This window comes from Sebastes umbrosus, chromosome 15, assembly GCF_015220745.1.
Source record: "Sebastes umbrosus isolate fSebUmb1 chromosome 15, fSebUmb1.pri, whole genome shotgun sequence".
Lineage (NCBI taxonomy): Eukaryota > Metazoa > Chordata > Actinopteri > Perciformes > Sebastidae > Sebastes > Sebastes umbrosus.
The window spans coordinates 19,198,362-19,220,057 of NC_051283.1; the positions used below are offsets into that span (position 1 = coordinate 19,198,362).

Sequence of the window (21,696 nt, forward strand, 5' to 3'; positions counted from 1 at the left end):
GCTTTGTGAAAGAGTGAGAGAGCGTCAGCCCCATGTTTGTGTGTGAGCGCACGTGCACGTCTGAATGCATATTTACGCATTTGTGCGTCTGCGTGTGTGTGTGTACTCAGCAGGATTATACAGCAATAGAGGAGCTTAGCAGTGATTTGCCCATCCATTCCAGTCCCTCCCTAATCCTGCACACACATACACGCATACTTCTGTGTGTGTGTGTGTGACTAGCAGGGATCTAATAGTGTGTGTGGATTAGTAGGTTTGTGAATGGGATGTGGCTTGGGCTGAAGTAGCACACTACACTGCCAGCAAGTTAACACAGCCTGGCAGAGGGGTTTGTGAGAGAGACGGTGAAAGATATTTGTGCGCGCCATTCAGAGGGCGCCGTTAACACGATTACGTAACGATTACAAAAAAGGTTATGAATGATAGATTATGAAGAGAACACAACATGATTAAGGTGTTGTAATAAGGGCGTGCCTTCGTGAACGCCAGCCTCGCCACGATCGTGCGCGTTTGGTATGTGACCATTAGATGGCTCTGCACCTGCTGTCTCACACACACACACACACACACACAGAGACAGATGGAAAGACACGGGTAAACAAGAGAGCTGAGACTTTCACCGACAGAGAGGTGGGGGGGGGGATAGATGGGTAGTGTGTGTGTGAAGTTTGCGTGGGCGACTGAGAGAGCGGGAGAGTCAGTATTTGTGTGTGAGAGGGAGAGAGAGCAGTCAGTGATACGTATATATGTGTAAGTATATATAGAAGCTTTTCATCAGTTTCCTTAGTGACTGAGGCTGTGACACAGAAGGAGAGAGTAGAGCAGTATTTGTTGAGGAAGATTTTGCTGCACTAAACATTACATTGATTCCTATTATGAGGGTTATATTATTGACTGAGTTTATATGTTGTGAAGAATCCATTGCTTATACCTTGATTTAAACTTTCAATCCTGACAAATTCCAAAGTAAAACTTCAAAGACATCACAAAAAAGAAAATTACAAGGTTTGTTTTTGTTTATTTCTCCTGGTTACAGGTGCTTGAAGTGCCAGTACTCCTCTTATTCACATGTTGGCATGTGTATCGGCCGTTATCAGCAATCTCTTGTGTCTCTTATTCCTATTTATTAATTTTTTCTTTAAGCATGTTATACTGTGCCAGTCATAATCAGCTGTGGTTTTATTGCTATATTATTATACTTGGGCAATGCATCTCCTATAATAGGCCTATAATACTCCAATAATATTCCAACTGGAACATTATAGGGTTATGGTGGTGTGTTTGTATATTTACACATCGTGTTAATAGTTAAAGTACTTTCCTGTGTTATTTGTAGCCTATAGCATAGTCAGGTATCATTCAGGTTTTAGGAGCAGTGTCCCAGTCAGGATGCTCCTACATTATCATACAGTATGATAAAGAGACACATGTTGAATTTCTACAATAAATAAAAGGTACTAGGAGAAATTTTAAGGTTTTTGACTATGCAATTTTACATAATTTTGGACCATTATTACTAGTAGTTAAATTATTATTTTATTATTTACACATATCACAGCCTTCATTTGAACATTTAATTCTTCTGGAAATGTTTGCCCTGAAAGAGCAGATCCAGAGAACGTTTAAATAATGTTTCATTAATTATATTTGTTCACAAATAAAAAAAAGTTATCACGAACCTCGTTCTCACCCTCTCTCCCCGTGGCGTGCGTCGGCTCGTCGAGATGTTCCCCACAGTTTTTATGTTCATACGGTTTATGAGGTGCGGCGCAAATACTCTGGCGCTGCGCTGTTATGAATCTCCCAGAGAACCTGATATGGAGAGGGCAGAAAAGAGTACTGGTGTTGTGTCGAGTACTGTTTCCCGTCGAGATGTGTTTCCCCCTACCTAAACCTGAACCAAACCTTTTCCCTAACCCTAACTACCGAGGTGGGCGCGATCATTTTAACAGGAGGGAAACACTATTTGACGGAGGAACAGACTTCAACATAACACCGGCAGCTTGAGAGAAGTTCAGGTGAGAAGAAACAGTCACGATACACCAAGGAGTAAAATGTAGAAGTACCGGTGAGTACCGGCCCACTTCAAGCAGTGCTGGTTACGGCTCAGCATAGTGGCTTGTTTACTACAAGTAGATCATTTCAGTATCAGTATTGTGAAAAACAGAGTAGAGTTGCGATATCTGCATTCAGTAACACTTAACAAGTTCCCCATGATGTTTTCAAGCTCCAGCTGTATAAAAGAGACCTCAGTGACTTCACGTAATGCATATAAAGTCCATTAGTCATGAAGTAGAGATGTGAATTATGAGGAAGTGACAGGTTTATAAAGAGATTTTTATGCTCAGGGAAAATAAAACATGGATTTTGCAGAAGGAGTGACACTCGATATTACCAAGTTATGATCTAGTGGTGATATTCTAGACATTTAGTGATGGTCTGCAGTTATTAACATCCAACATAAAGCTGATTCCTTGGTGGAAATGGGGAAGAAACTGGATATTTATGTGGGTCTAGAGCATAATGGAAGGGCCTTGACGTGTGGCCACCTCGGCTGGACTGAGAAAGTTATAGCCGTAGAGACAGACCAGCTGAGCAAAGACATTACAGAGACACAACTAAAATCACCATTCAAAGAATTCTCTCATAACTGATTCGTCTCTTTGTGCCCGTTCTCCACCCTCGCTCTCTCTCTCTCTCTCTCTCAATGCTTTCACTTGACGGCAGATTGTAAACAAACCCACACAAATGAATTATGATTAAATGCCGAGAGGCTCCAATTAGCTGCCAAGGCAACGGAAACGACTGTGAAACAAATAGTCTCGTCTGGTTTTCTCTCAGTCTCTTCTGATTTGGCTTTCTGTCTGTGTTTCATTGAGTCTCTCTCTATCTATATTTTGTCATTCTGTCTCTCTACGTCCTGCTGTCTTACTTTAGGCTGTAACTTAGATCATTTTCTTTTATAACTCAATAGTGATATTATAGACAATGCTGTAGTGGTTTGTTTGCAAGACAAACCGGTTAAAACATAGACACTTTGATAATGTCATAACTTCCAAAGGTGCAACATATTTCGTAAAAAAAAAATGTTTTAAAGAACTACATGGTTTAATGACGAAACAGGAAGGATATTTTGTGATTTGTGGGCACACCACTGTAGCAAATGAGGAACTGTATTTTCAATAAGAGCAACAGCAACAACTAACAAAAGATGGAACAGCATCTACGGAAAGTCAACTTCCTCCAGAGTCCAAGAAGAGAAACAAACACCATCACTCTGAGTGATTATCACCAAAAACGCCTTCCAAAATAAAACAAAAAAGGGCACAAAGAACTCTCAGATTACCACTTTTCAATCCTCTTATCCGGCCGAGCCTCTCTGGGTACAATTTGTTAGTTCTTTTAGTCCTCTTTACCACATGAAAAGGAAACTTTGAAATGTCTCCTGCCTTGCAGTAGTTAAACACTCCACGAATATCCAGTGTTGTCACTATCAAGCTGACAGGAAGAACAACCAACACAAACAGGATGTGTGTTTTTAGTGCATGTTTAGACCCATTGAGTCCAGTGGGAATCCTTACTACTCTGCATGTGAGTCAGTGTGTATGTTAACATCTTATGAGTGAGTACTCACTTCTTCCCTGCTGCATCTCTTAGCATTGAGGAGCACATTTCATCTATATTTACTTCCAAATGGTCTTTTAACTAGGTCAGCTAACTAACAGAAATAGACTGCTGCACGCCGTCAGGCAGGCAATCAGTCATGACATCTAGTGGTCGAAAGCAGCAAGTGCAGCACAACGCCTACAGTATCTGCAAAAGGGGAGAATAATATGTGAAAGTGGATGTATTTAGGGTATTTACCTGCATTTATCTGTATTGATGATACACACAATCCTGAAATGATTTGTCAATTAATCAAATTGTTGATTAACAGAATATTCATTAATAATTGTTTAACATTTATCAACTAAAAATGCCAAATATTCTCTGGTTCCAGCTTCTCAAATGTGCTGCTTTTTTTATTCTGTTTTATATCATTATAAATAGAATATTTTGGTATTAACTCGTTGGATAAAAAGAAACTATTTGGGAAATTATGATGAACATTTTTCCCCATTGTTTAACATTTTTTTTATAGTTCATGATTCATTAATAAATGGAGGAAAAAAAATAGTTTCATCCCCCAGATACACGCATATCTGTGTGTGTACACGAGCTGTCCATGTGTGTCTTTCATGTACTCTCTCTATAATCTCTCCTGCTTACTCCCTCCCTTTCCCTCTTTATCTCTCCCACACTCCCCCTCTCTGCCCTTCTCACTGTAACAACCTCCCACCCTCTCCCTCTCTCTCGTTCTCTTTCGCTGCTTGTAAGCGGTCTCTGGGCGTGCAGCCAGCTGGCGTGTGTGTGTTTTTTGAATGAATACCTGATGAAGTTGGCCGAGCGAACCGTGGGAGGGGCCCTGTGTGTGTGTGTGTGTGTGTGTGTGTGTGTAGGGCAGACAGTGTGAGAGCTCTGGCTCGCATTCAGCCCCTTGCATAATACACGTTGGAGCTCTGCATGCGGGACTCCCTCCCTGTGGGCGTGTGCAAGAAAGTGTGTGTGCTACCAATTCTGTTTGTGTGTGTGTGTGCGTGTGTGTGTGTGTGTGTGTGAGATCACCTGCGTATCAGTGGTAGTGAGGGAGCTTCCTTCCTCGCTGTCAAGATTTAGGAGTGTGTGTGTGTGTGAGAGTGTGTGTGGAGGGGGGTGAGAAAGGCCGAGAGCAGTTTGTAGAGAGAGAGAGAGAGAGAGAGAGAGAGAGAGAGAGAGGGTGCTTTACAAAAGACACGGCAGAGCAGGAGAAGAGAGGAGTTGAGGGAGGAGAGGAGGAATGAGAGGGGGAGAGAAAGCATGCTGCAGAAGTGGGCTACTCCTGCTACCCTGGTAAGTACACTTCACACAGTTTGCTCTGAATGAAGTGTGTGTGGGAGCGAGAGAGAGAGAAGAGAGAGAGTCAGCATGTGTGTGTGTGTGCGGAAAGCTTGTCTTGTTGTATCACAGTATGTCATTTATAAGTGCGTACTGCGTCTGCCCTAGTTTTTCCTACAATCGTCGTCGCTCGTTTCTAACATTCGCCCGTCGTCCTGAAGTGTCTCCCCTCCCTGCTCCTCTCCTCTTCTCGTCTCTTCTCTTCTCTTCTCTTCTCTTCTCTTCTCTTCTTTGTCTTCTCGTCTCGTCTCTTCTCTTCTCTTCTCTTCTCTTCTCTTCTCTTCTCTTCTCTTCTCTTCTTTGTCTTCTCTTCTCATTCCTCTCTTTCCATTTGGCTCTTTTTTATTTCTCAGGCTCTCACTGACTGACTGACTGTCTGTCTATCCCTCCACCACCACCACCACCACCACCCCTCCACCCTACCCGTCCACCCTCAGGGTTATTGAGGGGTGAGAAAGTGCAAGTCATGCAACGTTGCCTAAGTGTTTGTTTTCCGAAAGAGACTCTCTCTCACAGTCATTTGTTTCTCTCCATCTCCGTCTCTCTTTGTTTGTGTAACTCTTAACCACTCTGTCTCTCTCTCTCTCTCTCTCGCTTCTCTTTTTTTCCTCCGTCACCCCCTCCCTCTCCTCCTCCCCCTGCTTCTCTAACTCTCTGTCTCCATCTGTCAATGGCACATCCTCCATTACTCCCTCACTATCTGACCATACTCCCGTATGTATGTGTGTGTGTGTTTGTTGTTGTTTGTGTGTAATCACTAACGGAGAGTGACAGGGAATAAAGTGGCAGCCTTGTCAGAGTTCCCAGTCTGGCAAGGGTTGCTGTACTGTTCACGCGCACACACACATACACACACACACACACACACACACACACACACATGCACGCACATATGCAAACACACACATGCAAGCACACACCCACACTAATGAAAAAGCACATAGGCAAAAAGCTACAGAGGAAGAAATAGAGAAGAAGTAGAGAGAGAGACAGAGAAGTATGAGCCTGCAGCAACACTGTACTTTCCAGTTGAACTATATTTAGCAGTGAGATAACACATCACGTTGGACTTATCCCTTTGATCGTGATTATGATTATGACTGGGCCATCAGGCACACACACACACACTCTTTCAAATGCAGCAGACATATGTAGCTGCACACCAGTTTTTATATTACTGTAGAGGTCATCTAAATGCTTTTGGAGACAAAATGACTTGTTGGTGAGTTGATGACAAAACAAAGTTAATATTTTTGTATAATTATCTAGTATTCTTAATAAACATTCATGTATCAACACATTCTGTAGCCTAATGTCCTTAGTGGTTTGCATGTTGTGATGTTTCACTCATGCTCAGCCTGTGATTGTTGGGCCTCCTGACACCTCTAAAAAAGAAACCTAAGTATGGGCCCCCACTACTACTCCCTATCACTATAATATAATACAGAACCCTATATAAGCCATTTTTTAAAGCGATGCAAAGCATTATTCTTCTTTACATCTTGAGTTGAAATGCAAAGCTGAATGGAGGTTCTTGTTTTAAGAGGAGTTTAAGTTGATTTTTTTGTTTATGGACTGGACAGACCTGCGTCTAATTATAGATCAAGCTGTTGCTGCTAACAGCTAAAGCTGAATGCAGCACAGTTGGTAGCATCAACAAAAACTACAACAAGAGATTAACGCTGCATTTGTTAAATACTGTAGAAGTGTAATGTCAGGGTTCAACGTTAATGGTTTTTTATTCAGTTGCCCAGTCAGGCAAGTGGGTCATAAATTCACTTGCCCTAAGTCATTTTTTACTTGCCCCTATACAAATTTTTTCATTTATATTTCATTAGTTAATTGTCATGTTTCATCTAATAAATATGGATTTTCTCCCACATAACACTAATGCCACCAACTAAATTCCGGTTTCCAGGATAATTGAAATGCTCGCTTGCGCCAGTACCGGTTGCCAATCGTCGTTGAGCTATGATCGTTTATGTTTGTTTTCTTTCCGTTATAACAGCTGGTATACAAGGCTCCAGACTAACTTTTTTCACCACGGTCCCGAAAAATAATTTCAACCATCCAGAGGTCAGGGTAAACCGTCAAATGTCTAAATATTATCCTTTTACTTTGTTATTGTCATTTATAGTGGTTATTTGCATAAAACGCACAATTCAAATGATTAGGAAATAAATTATTGTATTTTTATTTAAATATTTGCTTTGATGAAAAGAAAATCTTGGCATTAGTTGTTTTAATTATGTAATTTTTTTGCATTTGTATTGCTGTGAAAACAACTGTATTTATTTATTATTCAAGTTTCTCGCCAAAAACTAGATTTTACAGGATTATATTTGAACTCATCATGATAACATTATAATTAACCTTCGCCCCCTCATTTTTACTGAATAGCTTGAACGCATCAAAATATAACATATTTTTACTAAATATCGTCCGATTAATCCGGGCATCCTTTGCTCACTCCTTAGCTACTTCCATCATCAGCTCTGGAAAAAATGATGTGTTTATTTTATTTGTTTACCACTTGCCCGATAAGGCAAGGGAGTTGCTAGATTACCTAGCCCGATGCGGCATTTTACCTGCCCCGAGCTAGCAGACAATCCTTATGGTTGAGCCCTGAATGTCATTGTTTATAATATTTTTTACATAGCTTATATGTGATTCAATCACAACCGAAAATGGCATATGATAATATTGCATACCATCCTAAGAGTGTACTGTATAAAGGCCTCTAGGGCAGACATATATGTCACTAAGTTGAGGAACATTGCACACATTTAGTGCAGAGAAACTTAGATTTTGCATTGAATGTACTGTATTGGCTGTTCAGTGAAGTTTAGGAAGGATATCAGTTGCTTAGAGATGTAGAACTGTGAAACTCACTGTTTGTGTCTTTGAATGTCTGTTGCTGCTGTAAACATTTTGTAATTGTTGTAAATGACCATAGTTACAGTATTGTTGGCCTACTATTGCAGCACTGCTTCCATAACCGCAAAACACCCCATTACTGCTTGGGTAAACTAGAAGGATTTATGAATTATACATTCTCATATTCTCAATTAGAGAGTATATGGTTTAATGTGTATTACTGTAACATGTAACTTTAAAAATGTCATTTTTTTAATACATAATTGATACAAGAAAGATCAGTTTGGTTCTGTCTCCCTGCAGGGTTGTAATCACAAACATCAGACAGTGTGAGGACTTTACAATTCATCCAGTAGTACGCTCTGTGTGAGTGTGAAGGAAAGAAACCTGAGAACCTCCACTGTTTTGACCGTAGAAGGACAATAGTATAATGCACGAGTGAATGATTCAGGTTACTGACTCACACATGCACACAGACTTTGGTTAGGTGGATCATTGTGTTTGTGAATGTGTGTGTGAGAGAGAGAGACTAAAGCACATGGAGGACAGACGGCTTGGGTTACAGGTCATCTGATATCAACACACAAATTCACCCACACTCACACACACACATACACACAGCTGCAAACTCAGCAAGATTCAGGTGACATAGCTTTTCAGTGAATGTGTGTTTGAGTGTCAGTTTCAGTGAAGCAATACTCTCTCTTTTTGCAATGTAGGTCAGCTTGCCTCTCTCGCTCTCTCTCTCTCTTTCCTGCCACTCTTTATCCCTCCCTGAAATCCCTTCGTCGATCCTCCTCAGACTCTTCCTTCATTAATTGTTGATGTAGTTGTTTTTATTTTATTCAAAATACTAACGTTTCCCACACTTCATGCTGCTCTTTTTCTCTTCTTCCACTCCTTCTTCTCCCTCACTCTCTGTCTCTTTCTATTCTTTCTCTCTCTTTTACTCTCCCAGTAACACTGCAGGATAGCTTGAAAATTCATGGGTTTCTCCCCAGGATTATTGTGTGTGTGTTTGTGTGTCTTTATCTCACCCTCTGCTCCTGCAGTAATTTAGTTAAAGCTGCTTTATTAACAATGAATCAAATGCCTGTGTGTAATGTGAAAGGTGTCACTTGTAGGGACAAACCCACAAGAGTTCACTTCAGTTCTCCTCGGGTCTACGGAGCATTTTAGCACCTTTCACCTCATTGTTTTTCAGCTAGGGCTGCAACTAATGATTATTTTCATTGTCGATTAATCTGTCGGATTATTTTCTCGATTAATTGATCAGTTGTCTGGTCTATAAAATGTCAGAAAATGGTGAAAAATGACAATCAGCATTTCCCAAAGCCCAAGATGACGTCCTCAAATGTCTTGTTTTGTCATTACCAACTCAAAGATATTCAGTTTTCTGTCACAGAGGAGTAAAGAAACCAGAAAATATTCACATTTAAGAAGCTGGAATCAGAGAATTTTGACTTTTTTTTTCTTAAAAAATTGCTCAAACCGATTAATCAATTATCAAAATAGTTGCCGATTAATTTAATAGTTGACAACGAATCGATTAATTGATGCAGCTCTATTTTCAGCCTCTTTTCAGTGTCGTATTCACACACAGCAGGCAGCTGTTTTCAGCTAAGGAGTTCTAAAATCCCCCTGTAGCTCCCTGTCCAATACCAAACAGCAGACAAAGTTAGCGACTAAGTGGTGAACACAGTGGATATTGGAGAGTGAATATTGGTCTTACATTTGCCGGGTGGATTGAAACCCAACTTCCAGTGAACGCTAATGTTGCTCCATGTCTGCTGGATGTGTAAATAGGGACTAGTTTGACATAACTTCATGTGGTAAAAATCTGTTGTCTGCTGCTTGTTTCTGCTGCCCCCTCATGGCTAAAAATCGGGTAATGCAGGTTTAAGTTCCTGTTTTGAATAATTTGAAGTTCCCATTGTACAACTCAGCAGCCATGCAAGGTGACAAACCACTTTTCTTGTACTTGTAGTTTACACCCCGTCTGTTGCAATAACAATCTTGCCTATAGCAATCCCTGCTTATTATTGTAACAGCAGCACAATATATCCCATCACACAATGCATCTCATATTTCTCCTGGAAACCTTTTTCACATGCCAGAGAACTGTCAGACATAACGTGCCTAACTCTGAAGATAAAAGCAACCGTGCATGGCAGCAGGAACAGATCTGCGGCTGGATGTACAGACTCTGTCAGCGTTTGATGTGACAGCTGATATGAAATGTCTCTGATCTCACAGCTCTCCGACACATAATGTTCCTCTTATGTCAAAGTTTTAATTCGAGCAACAGCTTGTTAAATAAGAGTTTGGCTTCTTTATTTTTTTTTTTTAATCTATCCGACTGTACACAGCGCGAACAGTACTGAGTACGTTGAAACGGGTGCGGTAAAGGAGAGAAACAAGCAGAGGATAAATGTGAAAGGACGCCAAGAGAAGAGAAGCAAAAGACATTGAGAGGCGATTAAGAGCATAAAACCATTAAATGGAAGAATGATAATTGAGAATGGAGTTCTGAAGGAGGAGAGGTGGGCAGGCTGAGGCAGGAGACGAGTCTAAGGGAGGGAGAGACAGAGAGGAGTGCACCTCAGTGCTAAAAGCTCACCGATCAACGGCACCTCTGAGTCATGCCTGCTTGATTGAACAGATGGTGCGTGCTTGAGAAAGTGTGTGTGCTCACTACCACTACCACTAGCCTGTGAGTGTGTATGGGGGGGGGAGTGTTCTTATACAGTATGTACATGGGAATTTGCATGTCTGTTTACTCCTACGCCCGTCTCTGCAGTTGTGTTATAGTAGTAGCAATGCGACACTCTTCTTAAATCACAGGAATCTGCTTGAGATGCAAGATATCCCTCGTCCAATAGAACACACACGCACACGCACACACACACACACACACACACACACACACACACACACACACGCACACAGTAGGTGCAATTGGTATCACTCTGTAGGAATTAGCAAATAAGCCTTTAGGAAGTCTCAGAGGTCATTCATTCTGGTTTGAAAGATTAAATCTGTTGTGGCTTGGCAGCTGCAGAGATCAGATAATCGGAGTCATCACCCGTACAAGAGCTGTGTTATTATGTGGTCTAACATCATATTCTGTGATGTTCCAGATCAGCTACATAAAAGGCCCTCTAAAGATTCTCAGCGTCTCCAAATGCACAATAACAAATGCTTCGATCCAGTTTTATGTCAATATGCTTCAACTACAGTATGAAAATACGTTTCCCATATCCCATATCTATGAACGATCGAGGGCAAACTAAGCACTATTCTATTTTTATATGTAAATTGATAGTTGCACTGCCTTGTAGACATCCCAGAAATTTAGTAGTTGATACCAATATACCAGTGAAATTCCATACCAATTCGATACCATGGCACAAAACAAAAGTAAAACAATAAATTCAATGATTATCAACATACACTCCTTTATTACCGTTTGCATACTGATTTTTGTTTGGAACAATTCCCTCTCTATTATCTATCTTATATTGCTGTGAAAAAATCTCCTTTAAACAACTGTATTTATTCAATTTCTCACCAAAAACTACATTTTACAAGATTGCATTAGAATTACAACGTTAGAATTTACCTTCGCCCACTAATTTTTACTGGATAGAGCTTGAATGCATCATAATTTAACAATGGCACCTCCCATGTTGAAATCAGAAGGGCGAGAGCTAGTAAATGTTAGTAGCTGGTAAGCAACACAGTCCTGCAGGGAGCTAACAGCTAATGTTAACCAGCTCTCGTCCTGCTGATTTCAACAAGGATTCGTTGTTCGCAATTTAGCATTATCAGGGATAAAATAGCGTGCGTCCCCAGGACACATCGATAGTGAGTTAACTGCGTCCCAAACACATTTTCTATCGCCCCCGGGACGACAGGACACCGTTAGTCTCGAGCCCTGACGGCACCTGCAGTACTATAGAAGACGCATTTTCAGAATTTTGGCATCGACTTTGTACCAAAGTATCGCTTTCCGTGACATCCCTACCGCCTAGTCCTGTCAAGATAACTACATTTGTTGGACGATATACTGTCCCAAAAAATAATTACTATAAATTATATTATTGTCTATTTTATTATTACTGTCAGACCATTTTATGCCACTGATATAATGATCATATTATTAGCATAATAATGCAAGCACACCCTTTCAAAGAACAATGAACTTTTAATTCTTAAACATATTCAAAAATATTAAAATATCCTAAATAAATATAACATAAATAAATAGAAACCACACAACAAAAACAATAAATAAAAGAGGGTCTCTGGCTCTGTTATCAAAAAATTCACTTAAAAAAATATGTAACATTTGGCACAGGGGTATAGAGAGTCATTCATTCCTTAACAGACAATATACTGCCAAGCCAGTCAAAGTGACAACATGTTAGCTACAACTTACGATAAGTCGATAACGTAATTAAGGACATCAACTTTAGTATATTTCCCACATTTTTCTGTCCATCATTTTCTTCTTCATGGCATTTGGATGATGTTTACAGCAGAAAGGCGTGCTGTAGGTAGTTCACAATATAAACTATAAGCTGGATGATTTCACATGTTGTAGGTGGTTGAAGACCTTTCCAAATGTTTATTATTAAATGATTATTTATTTGAGAGTGAAAGTTTATTGTTGACCTTTATTCGTGTGTTCATTTACAGTAATTTAGATGAAAAAATAATCACAATTTCCTTTTGGTTCAAACAAACATTTATGGTTTAATTTTATTTATTGGCTTATTGCAGTAATGCTCGCGCATTTCTGTCAGTTTATTTCACATTTGCATGAAAACACACTCAGCCCTTGACTATGTAAATTCACTGACTTTGCAAACTCTTAACTTAGACGACCCCAGTATTGCAGTTGCCGTGTTGTCGCCGTAAAAACAACAACTGCTATGCTAGCTGTGCATTTTTAGTTTGTCATGTGTCAGTCAACTGATACTCTGCCCACCGTCAAGTGTGCAAATGTGAAGTTGGACAGTGTGTGTAGTTTTGTGCATTAGTTGGTGAAAGAGAGAGAGTGTGTGTGTGTGTGTGAACTTGAGCTGTGTGTCAGGAAAAGAACATGTGTCAGCATAATTGAATATGCCCAGGTGTCAGTGTTTGAGTAAGCAAGATGGTGTCGCCGGTATGTGTGTGTGTGTGTGTGTGTCAGTGGGTGTGCATGTGCTTGAAATGCTTCTACATTATTTATGAGATTCACACCAAGCTTTCCATCTTTTGCAGCAGGGGGTCCTCGCTAACAGATGGCACACACACACACGCACACACGTGGTACATACTCACACATACTTTATAGAGTACAGCACAGGCTTGTTATCAGACGTCCAAGTACAGCAGGTGCTGGAAACTTCTTGGAATTGTTTTGATTATCATTATTATTATTATTATTATTATTAGCGGTGCAAGCTTCTGGAAACATATAAGAACTGTTTGGATTATTATTATCTTTATTCTGCTTCAATTATTTTGCTCACCCACTGTTGAGGCAACAAAAATCAATCAGCTGTTGGCAATACAACAACTACTTTTACACTGCACTCCAGAGGCACAAGGTGTGTTTACCTTGTAGCCGTTTTCATTTTTTTTATTTAAGTCATTGGTTGACCTCCTGAATTTCTTGTTGCAGCGCATCATTTTGTCAGCTCACGGCCTCTTTTTCATCCTTCAGATCAATTTAGTTCCCTTGAAACATTTGGAGTGTTTTTTTGCGCTCCTGAATTTCTTGTCGCAGAGCGTCCTTGTGTTGGTCCGTGGCTTTATTTGGGATTTTGGTTTGTTAAGCTCCCGAGTTTGTTGATACAGGGCGACATGTCGTTGGCTCGTGGCCTTTTGGTCAACCTTCATCGCAGTAAACGTATCGCTCAACAGTTTCTCTTCTTGGAGCTTTGGAGTTTGTTGAATCTCTTGGTGCAGCGCCTAATTTTGCTGGTACATGGTGGTGGCCATTTGAATGCATTTACCGTCAGCTGATTTGACCCAAACATTATAAGTTGTTTTCTTTGTGATCTCGAGATAATTGTATTAAAAAATGTTTTGAATCGTATCGATTTAGGGCTTCCGTAATGAACTAATACTTTTTCAATTAGTTTGTTTTGCTTCAGAGACTGTATTTATCAGCAGGGCTCCTTTGTGGCGCTGTACCTCAGACCAGAGATACTTTCTGTATGATGCAGTGCATTTCAGTGTGTCAGCTTATTTCATTTTCATTGAAAAACAATTAGCTGATGCACTTGTGCAGTGTTAGACGGTAGGAATTTGGAGGATCGTTATGGTTGCTGTCTAGGTGAAAACAAACTGCACACATACACAAATATAAATGTCTTTAAATTGGTATTAAACCACTCATCTGTTTGAGATCCACACCTTTTCCTAACAGTCTTCCCGTCTCTCTCTCTTCCACAGGATTGTGCTGGGTGTGGGCAGGCTTGCTTTCGCAAGGAAATGATTCCGCATGAAGTGCGACGCACTCGGCCCCCCGTCGTCCTCGGCGGCAGCAGCAGGTGTGACGTCGTGACTCTCTCCCCTACCGCACTGAGCTCACCCTTCAGCCGCTAAAAGACCTCTGGACCAAACAGACCGCCCTACCCCCTCCCCCCTCTAACCACCCCTCCATATCTTCATCTCCATCTTTAATCCTTCCTCGCCTGCTTGTTAGGGGCTGGATTTTCTTTGTTGTCAAGAAAAGACCTGATAATCAACAGCCTTGGGTGAACTGGATAGAGAGGGCAATAGAGGAAAGATTGGGCTACTTAAAGCGAGACAAGGGACAGATTATCAAAAGTGGGAAAAAGAGACAGGAAAGTGAAATAAAAAGTCAGTTAGAGAGAACAAAAAGCAAAGAAAAAGCTATAGAAGGCCAAAAGTTAAGGAACGATAACGCAAGTACAGTTGAGGGACGTGAGGCGAAGTCAGCATGAAGTCCAACCAGGAACGCAGTAATGAATGTCTGCCCCCAAAGAAGAGGGAGATCCCCTCAAGCACATTACCATCTGACATTCGCTCACCCACCATCCCACCTGCCAGCGACAGCCAGCGCACTGAGAACATGGCCTGGCTTGCCAGCGTGGCTGGTGGGAACGAGAGTGCTGTGGGTGGACACCGTAGCTCCAGTCAGTCTGACGGCCACCAGTATAAATCCCTCTTCTCCACATCAGACTCTTTATCCTCCTCTTCGTCACTAAGGCTAGTCTCATCTCTTCCTACAGTGTATACGTCCCACCTGTCACAGTCCACAGTTGGAGGAACTGTCCATTACGCCCAACTGCCTCCCAACATGCAGTTTATAGCATCACCCTACAGCGCCCCGTACGCAGGCTACATCTCCCCTCAGCTGCTTCCACCTCCTCCCCCACCTCCCCCCTTCTCCTCCTCTTCCTCCTCTTTGGCCGCGCAGAGACACTCGCACACGGAGACGGTCTCTGCCCCTTCACACGCCTCCAAACATGACCATCAGAGAGCGTCCGCGGGGCGCACCTCCATGCCTCCGCCTTCTACAGACCCCGCCCCTCACCATGTTCAAATGTCGACCTCAACACGGACTGTGCCGTCACCTCATTACCAAGGAAGCGTTCACCTTCCTCCCCAGTCGATGCACCACCACCACCATCCTCTGGGACATGGGATGTCCCAGCTTGTGGTGCAGTATTCGGACGGACCCGCTAGGAAAGAGGAAAGTGGCCCCAGATCCAGAGAGCTTCACAATGGAGAGCTGGAAAGGGGTCGGCGGTATGGAGTGTCCCCCGAGTCCAACCTCTCTAAGGCGGGGAGCAAATCACGGGACGCCACTTCGTCTTTGTCCTCCTACGAGGCCCGCCAGCTGGTTCTGCATTCAGACTACTCTACCCACGATCCCTCAGGGCTGAGAACCTCTTTCATGCTAATGCCCAACAGCCACGGGGACCACCAGCTGGCGCCACCCAGAGCCAGCCCTGAGAAGCTGACAACCTCTGCCCCCGCACACCTGGAGAAAGGTGGCATCATCCTGGGCAAGCCTGTCAATCGCACACCCTCCTCCTCCAACACCACCTCCTCTTTCACGTTTCCACCCCCGTTAAGTGTCGACAGCTTGAAAGCTGCTGTCAGCAGGCTGTCGCCCCAGACCGTTATCCAGACCACCCACAGCGCTACAGAGTCACTGTCAATGGGGCTCCCCTCCACCATCTACCCCCAGTCACCTATCATCGGTTACATCGCAGGGGGCGGCGGGAGCCAGCATACGCCAATCAGCTACCACACCAGCCTACAACAGCACTTACTCATTCCTGGCTCCCAACAGGTCATTATTCCTGTCAGTGGAGGTGGAGTCACCACATTGGAACCTGTAACCTCCCACGTAACATCATCCACCCAAGCCTCACCGTTTACCACCACACTCTCGCACACGTACATCGCTGCCACGGCCCCCAAAGGAGAAACTCTAGAACCCCCCAGCGCCTCGTATCACCAGGCCGCTTCAGGTGCAGTGGTCCAAGCCCAGCTTCATCTCCCCATTGTTCCCGCTCCGCCGGGTCTGGTCGCCACTTCTGCTCCTCCTCCCAACTCGTCCGGCGCGGTGGTGCCTGCCTCACTCCCCCCATATTTCATCAAGGGTTCCATCATCCAGCTGGCTGATGGGGAGCTGAAACGCGTGGAGGACCTGAAGACGGAGGACTTCATCCAGAGCGCCGAGATCAGCAGCGAGCTGAAGATCGACTCGTCCACAGTGGAGCGCATTGAAGGGAGCCCCACCTCATCCAACTATGCTGTGGTTCAGTTCTCTGTTGGTGAGCACCGTGCACAGGTGAGAGACAGGGAGCAACCTTTATTAAAGGATTAGTTTGACATTTTGGGAAACACACTTTTTTTACTCTCTCATGTCTGTGCATTAAAGAGGACCTATTATGCTCATTTTCAGGTGCATACTTGTATTTTGGGTTTCTACCAGAACACGTTAACATGCTTTAATGTTCAAAAAACACACACTATTTTTCTCATACCGGCTGTGCTGCAGCAACTCTTTCCAACCCCCCGGTCAGCTGGCACACTCTGTTGTGATTGGTCAACCTCCGCTCTAACTAGCTTTGTTTGAGGGCGTGCCAAACGAGCCGCTAAGCAGGTATTATGCAAATGTGTTACTTGATGACATCACCACGTTACGAAGAAAATGAGCAGTGTTTCTTTGGGGGAGACTAACTCCCTTTTGGCGTGGACTTTAGGCTTTGTAACTTTGCAGACCTTTTACATGCACAGAAAAACTATATAACACACTAAAGGAAAAGGAAAAAAGTACAAAAGCATAATAGGTCCTCTTTAACTATGGAGCTAGAGCCAGGAGTCAACTAGCTTAGCTTAGCATAAACAGCAGAGCTACTAGCACCTCTAAAGCTCATTAATTAACGTTTAATCTAGTTTGTTCAATGCGTAGGCTACACAAATTGAATCCCTGAAGTACATTTTTCTGTGTACAGATTAGTGATATAACATGTTAATTATTAAAACTTAATAACTTAAACTTACAAAAACTTAAAGAAAAAGTGCTATCTCCATTGTTAAAGCACAGACATGAGATTGGTATCGATCTTCTCGTCTAACTCTCGGCAAGAAAGTGAAACTATTCCTTTTAAGCTTGTTCTTGATGTGATTTTACATGATAACGGTTTATGACATCATTATGACTAGTGCTAAAAGCTCAGTGGAACAATAGATAATTAACTGATTTGATTAATTGTTTAGCTCCTCTATAAAGTGCTTTACTGTTACTTTTACTTTACTGGTGTATTTTTTATGAGTTCGGTACATAGCTGAGCTATTCAGCCCTAGTTGTTGCCTGCACGAGTGTGAAAGACGACGTTTGACAAGATCTAAGAAGGCTTTTATGCATACTCTCGGCCGGTGATATTAATGTTGAATGACAGGTGTTGAGCTGCTCCCTTATTAATGACTCTATTATGGTGAATCTCAAAGGACTCGGCTATTCTCTTTGTAATTAAGTCCAATGTACCAGGATGGCAGTCATGTAACAAACATGCTCTGATTTAGAGAAGTTCAAAGTGTTGGGATCTACTCATCAAGTATTCAGTAAAACCAGGAACATGAACGCACTGATACGGTACCACATTTCTACTGCTACATGTAATACTGTAGTACTCTGAGAGGTTCGATAGCTCACAAAGAACTTTTATGACTTCAATCTCTCAGTAATCTAACATCTCATACTACACCTCGATTTATATTTATATTTTCTGTCTCTGGTTCTCCCCAACACAGACACACACACATGCATCCTCCACACTGTCTTAGAGGGTGTGCGTTAAAGCCAGTTAATCTATTTCATCTGTCCACGCTGTGACTCGTCCACCTACACAGAACATCTCTAACCATCTCTCCCGCCCCCAGCTGCTCTTTGATACTGTACCCCACAAAAGCTGACAATCTTTCAAACACTTATCTTTCTCTCTCTTGCACTCCATCAGTGGCTCTCCTTACTTTTTTTTTTTTCTTCCTGAGAGGTGGTAGCTAGCAGCTTTGAGTCCAAACACTCAGAGGACTTCTTACTCTGAGAAATTATATAATACAGGAGGGAAAATATTGCCTGTCGTTTTGCTTTGAGAGGGTGTTTGATACATCTTCTTACACTCGCATCGTTCTTGACATCGTTCTCTTTCACACTCACTTCCTCACTCCTCTTCTTGTCCGTCCCTCCCTCCCTCTGTAAATTCGCCTTTTCATCTCCATCTCAGTAACTTCCTCCTCTCCCACCTTCTCATTCTCTCCACTATGTTTAAGATCTTCCCTCACTTCATCTTCTTTCTCCTCAGGTTTATTTTCTCCCTCGCTCCACCCATCACGTCTCAAAGCCTTCCTCTGCTTCTATCTGTCATTCTGTCATACATACAAATGATAACGCAGACCTAATCTCCGAAAGCTCTTAAACATAAATATGTTCCATCCTCTTCAATGATTTTGTGTAATGGACCTAAAGGCTTGAAATATGTTGCCCCTTTGGTCACTAAGACATTTCTTCCTAGTGAATGTTTCTGTTTCTTTTCTACCAACAATATCCAGCTGTGCCTCTAACAAACCCGTCAGAGTTATTACATAATCGTCTTGCTGATTTTAAGGACAACATGTCACAATGGTTCTTTCATTCAGCTAAATTTAGACTGAACTAAAGTCCTTGTAGTTTTCGACAAGCAGCCAACTCTCTGTTCTTGTTTGTAACAAAAAAAAATGTGATAATAGTTGGTGGATTGTTATCAGTGAGGCACCCCCAGGTCTGAAAAGTGAAGCCAATGCTGAAGTGCTTTAAACTTGCATTTTTTCTAATAGCCAGCAGGGGGCGACTCCTCCGGTTGTAAAAGAAGTCTGATTGAATAGAAGTCTATAAGAAAATAACCCTACTCCTCACTTGATTTATTACCTCAGTAAACATTGTAAACATGAGTTTATGGTCTCAATCGCTAGTTTCAAGTCTTCTTCAATACAGCATGATGTTCATTTAGTAAATTATGGTTCCATTTAGAGTCAAATAGACCGTAAAGCAGGGTATGCTTTAGGGTGTGGCTACCTTGTGATTGACAGGTCGCTACCACGGTGTTGTCCAGTCTGGGAGTTGTCCCTGTTTTCAGGCCCTATTTTAATGATCTATAGCACAAAAGTCTAAAGTGCATGGTGCAAGTGCATTTAGGGCGTGTCCAACTTCACTAGTTAAACGGTGCATAATCTGTAACCAATAATCATAAACCAATAGGTGAAGTCACAGTGACTACGTCCACTTCTTATATACAGTACAGCTGTTTGTTACTGTTAATTAAATCTGATCAAACCACACCCACACAGTCCTGATGGAGGCTTTTAAGTCATTTAGTCATAACTATTCAGTGTAATGGGAAAATACTATGGATTTGAAACCAATTTAAGGGCTTTAAAGCACAGAAAATGTTTTATATTGAAGTGTCTCTGTGTTTAATTGTCTTTCCACTGTTACCTCTCCTCCAGGTGAGTGTGGAAGTCTTGGTGGAGTACCCCTTCTTCGTCTTCGGCCAAGGCTGGTCTTCATGCTGCCCAGACCGGACCACCCAGCTCCTGGAGCTGCCTTGCACCAAGCTCTCTGTGGGCGACGTTTGTATTTCACTCACCCTCAAGAACCTGAAGAACGGATCCCTGAAGAAGACTCAGCCCCTGGAGCTGGCTGCCTCCGGCTACGGGCACCTCAAACCTCCCAGAGCCGTCTCAGACGCTCCCCAAAGCTGCGGCGGAGGAGGCTCCAGGCACAGCGAGAGGGAGAACGGCATCGGCCAGCGAGGGAGGGGTGCAAGTGGGAACGGGAGTGGAGGGGGCGCCAATGTGGAAAACGGGGATCTCACGTTTTCTAAATGTCAGGTCGCCAGCATCGCAGAAGCTGGCGCCACTAAGCCATCAGGAGGCAGGAAGCGGAGATGGTCCGCCCCCGAAGGTCGGAAAGTGGAAAAATTCGAGGAGGAGCCGCCCTTGACCCTGCCCAAACCTTCCTTCCTCCCTCACGAGGTGAAAGTCAGCATCGAGGGAAGGTCAAATATTGGGAAGTGAAGGCTAGCAGGACTGTTCAATAACCATCGGGATTTGGAAAAAAACCCATAAAAGGATTCTACAAAAAAAACATGAATGCCCACATTAATGTTTCATTTGTCTTGGTTTTAAAGTTTTCCGTTTTTATTTTTCTATCTTGAATACTGTACTGTAGAGGTAAATTCACCCTACATGGTATCACCTTACATTAAGTCCATGTAGCTAACAACACATTTTTTTTTTTTTATAGATGGATTTGATATCACGCAAGCGACCGGTGCCGTTTTGGTGGTTTTCATGAGATGACTTATGGTGAGGGATTTGCGAGGCTGTGTGGCACACGGGAGCAACGCTTGATGGCTCGTCTTGGCTGGCTACACATTATGTAAATTACTAATTGAATTAGCTCACAGTTTGACAGTGATTTCACTCCCTGGGCACTGCTAGTGAGGCAGCCCGGGTGAAAACACCACCTCTCGCCGCGCCAGTGGTTTTACGTTGGGAGTGATTTAATGTCAGCTGAACCTGAGCATCATGATTTTTTAAAAAATTTTAAATCAGATTGAGAGTTGGAAAAGCACCACGTCTTGAGTATGAACAGCCTGTTCTCATTCCCAGGGCATCAAATACCGAGGCTTTGTCACGGCGGTGATACCGCCCCATAAGGCACCCTTAGGCACCGGTATGAAATGCATCGGGCGTTCCATTAACTACAATATAAACCCATCCGCGGCAAACAGTGAACGCTCAGAGAAAGCACGCCGGGAGTGTAGTGACGTAGTTTAAAGAGCGAAAAGACACACTTAGGGTGGGAGGGAGGGGAGGTGGATGGGTCCAACAAACACAAGGCTTTCATCCAGGACACCGCTGTTTGTGTCTTGTGCGTCACGTCACAATCAGCTGTTCGTTCGTGTCCCGTGTTCACAACTTTCAGTAACTAAGTGGTTTAGTTGCCTAAACCTAAAGTGGGGCTGACAAAGCATCAGTATGTGACGAGTTGGGATGAGAACGTGTTGGTATAAATGTACCGTGTTGTTCATCAGCGTGCGCCAGGCCTGACCAGTGACGTCATCAGGTGGTGCCAGTGTGCCACACAAAAGAGAGGGAACAACACTTTAGTCTGTTCAGTGTGATGACAGTGGAGTCTTTACTTTCATCTTGAGCATTTTTTTTTTCTCCCATAAACCCCTCGTCTTCTATCTCACCAGTTTTCAATGATTGTCAGAAACCGTAATCAGGGGTCATTATTTAGTCCTAGATTGAACCTAGGTGGGT

General features: G+C 42.7%; 1 protein-coding gene across 5 annotated transcripts in view; it reads left to right on the plus strand.

Annotated features, from left to right (window-relative positions):
• Window positions 1–21,292, plus strand: part of atxn1a (ataxin 1a) — a 103,877-nt gene extending 82,585 nt beyond the window's left edge. For 4 of the 5 annotated variants that reach the window (XM_037794356.1, XM_037794357.1, XM_037794358.1 and 1 more), the window contains 2 exons: window positions 14,299–16,675; window positions 19,873–21,292. In XM_037794356.1, the coding sequence (XP_037650284.1) occupies window positions 14,810–16,675; window positions 19,873–20,442 (2,436 nt within the window). In that variant the 5' untranslated portion in view covers window positions 14,299–14,809 and the 3' untranslated portion in view covers window positions 20,443–21,292. Of the gene's footprint in view, window positions 1–4,484; window positions 4,930–14,298; window positions 16,676–19,872 lie in introns of those variants that run through there. The other variant, XM_037794360.1, reaches the window with a different exon arrangement.
• The last annotated feature ends 404 nt before the right edge of the window (window positions 21,293–21,696 follow it).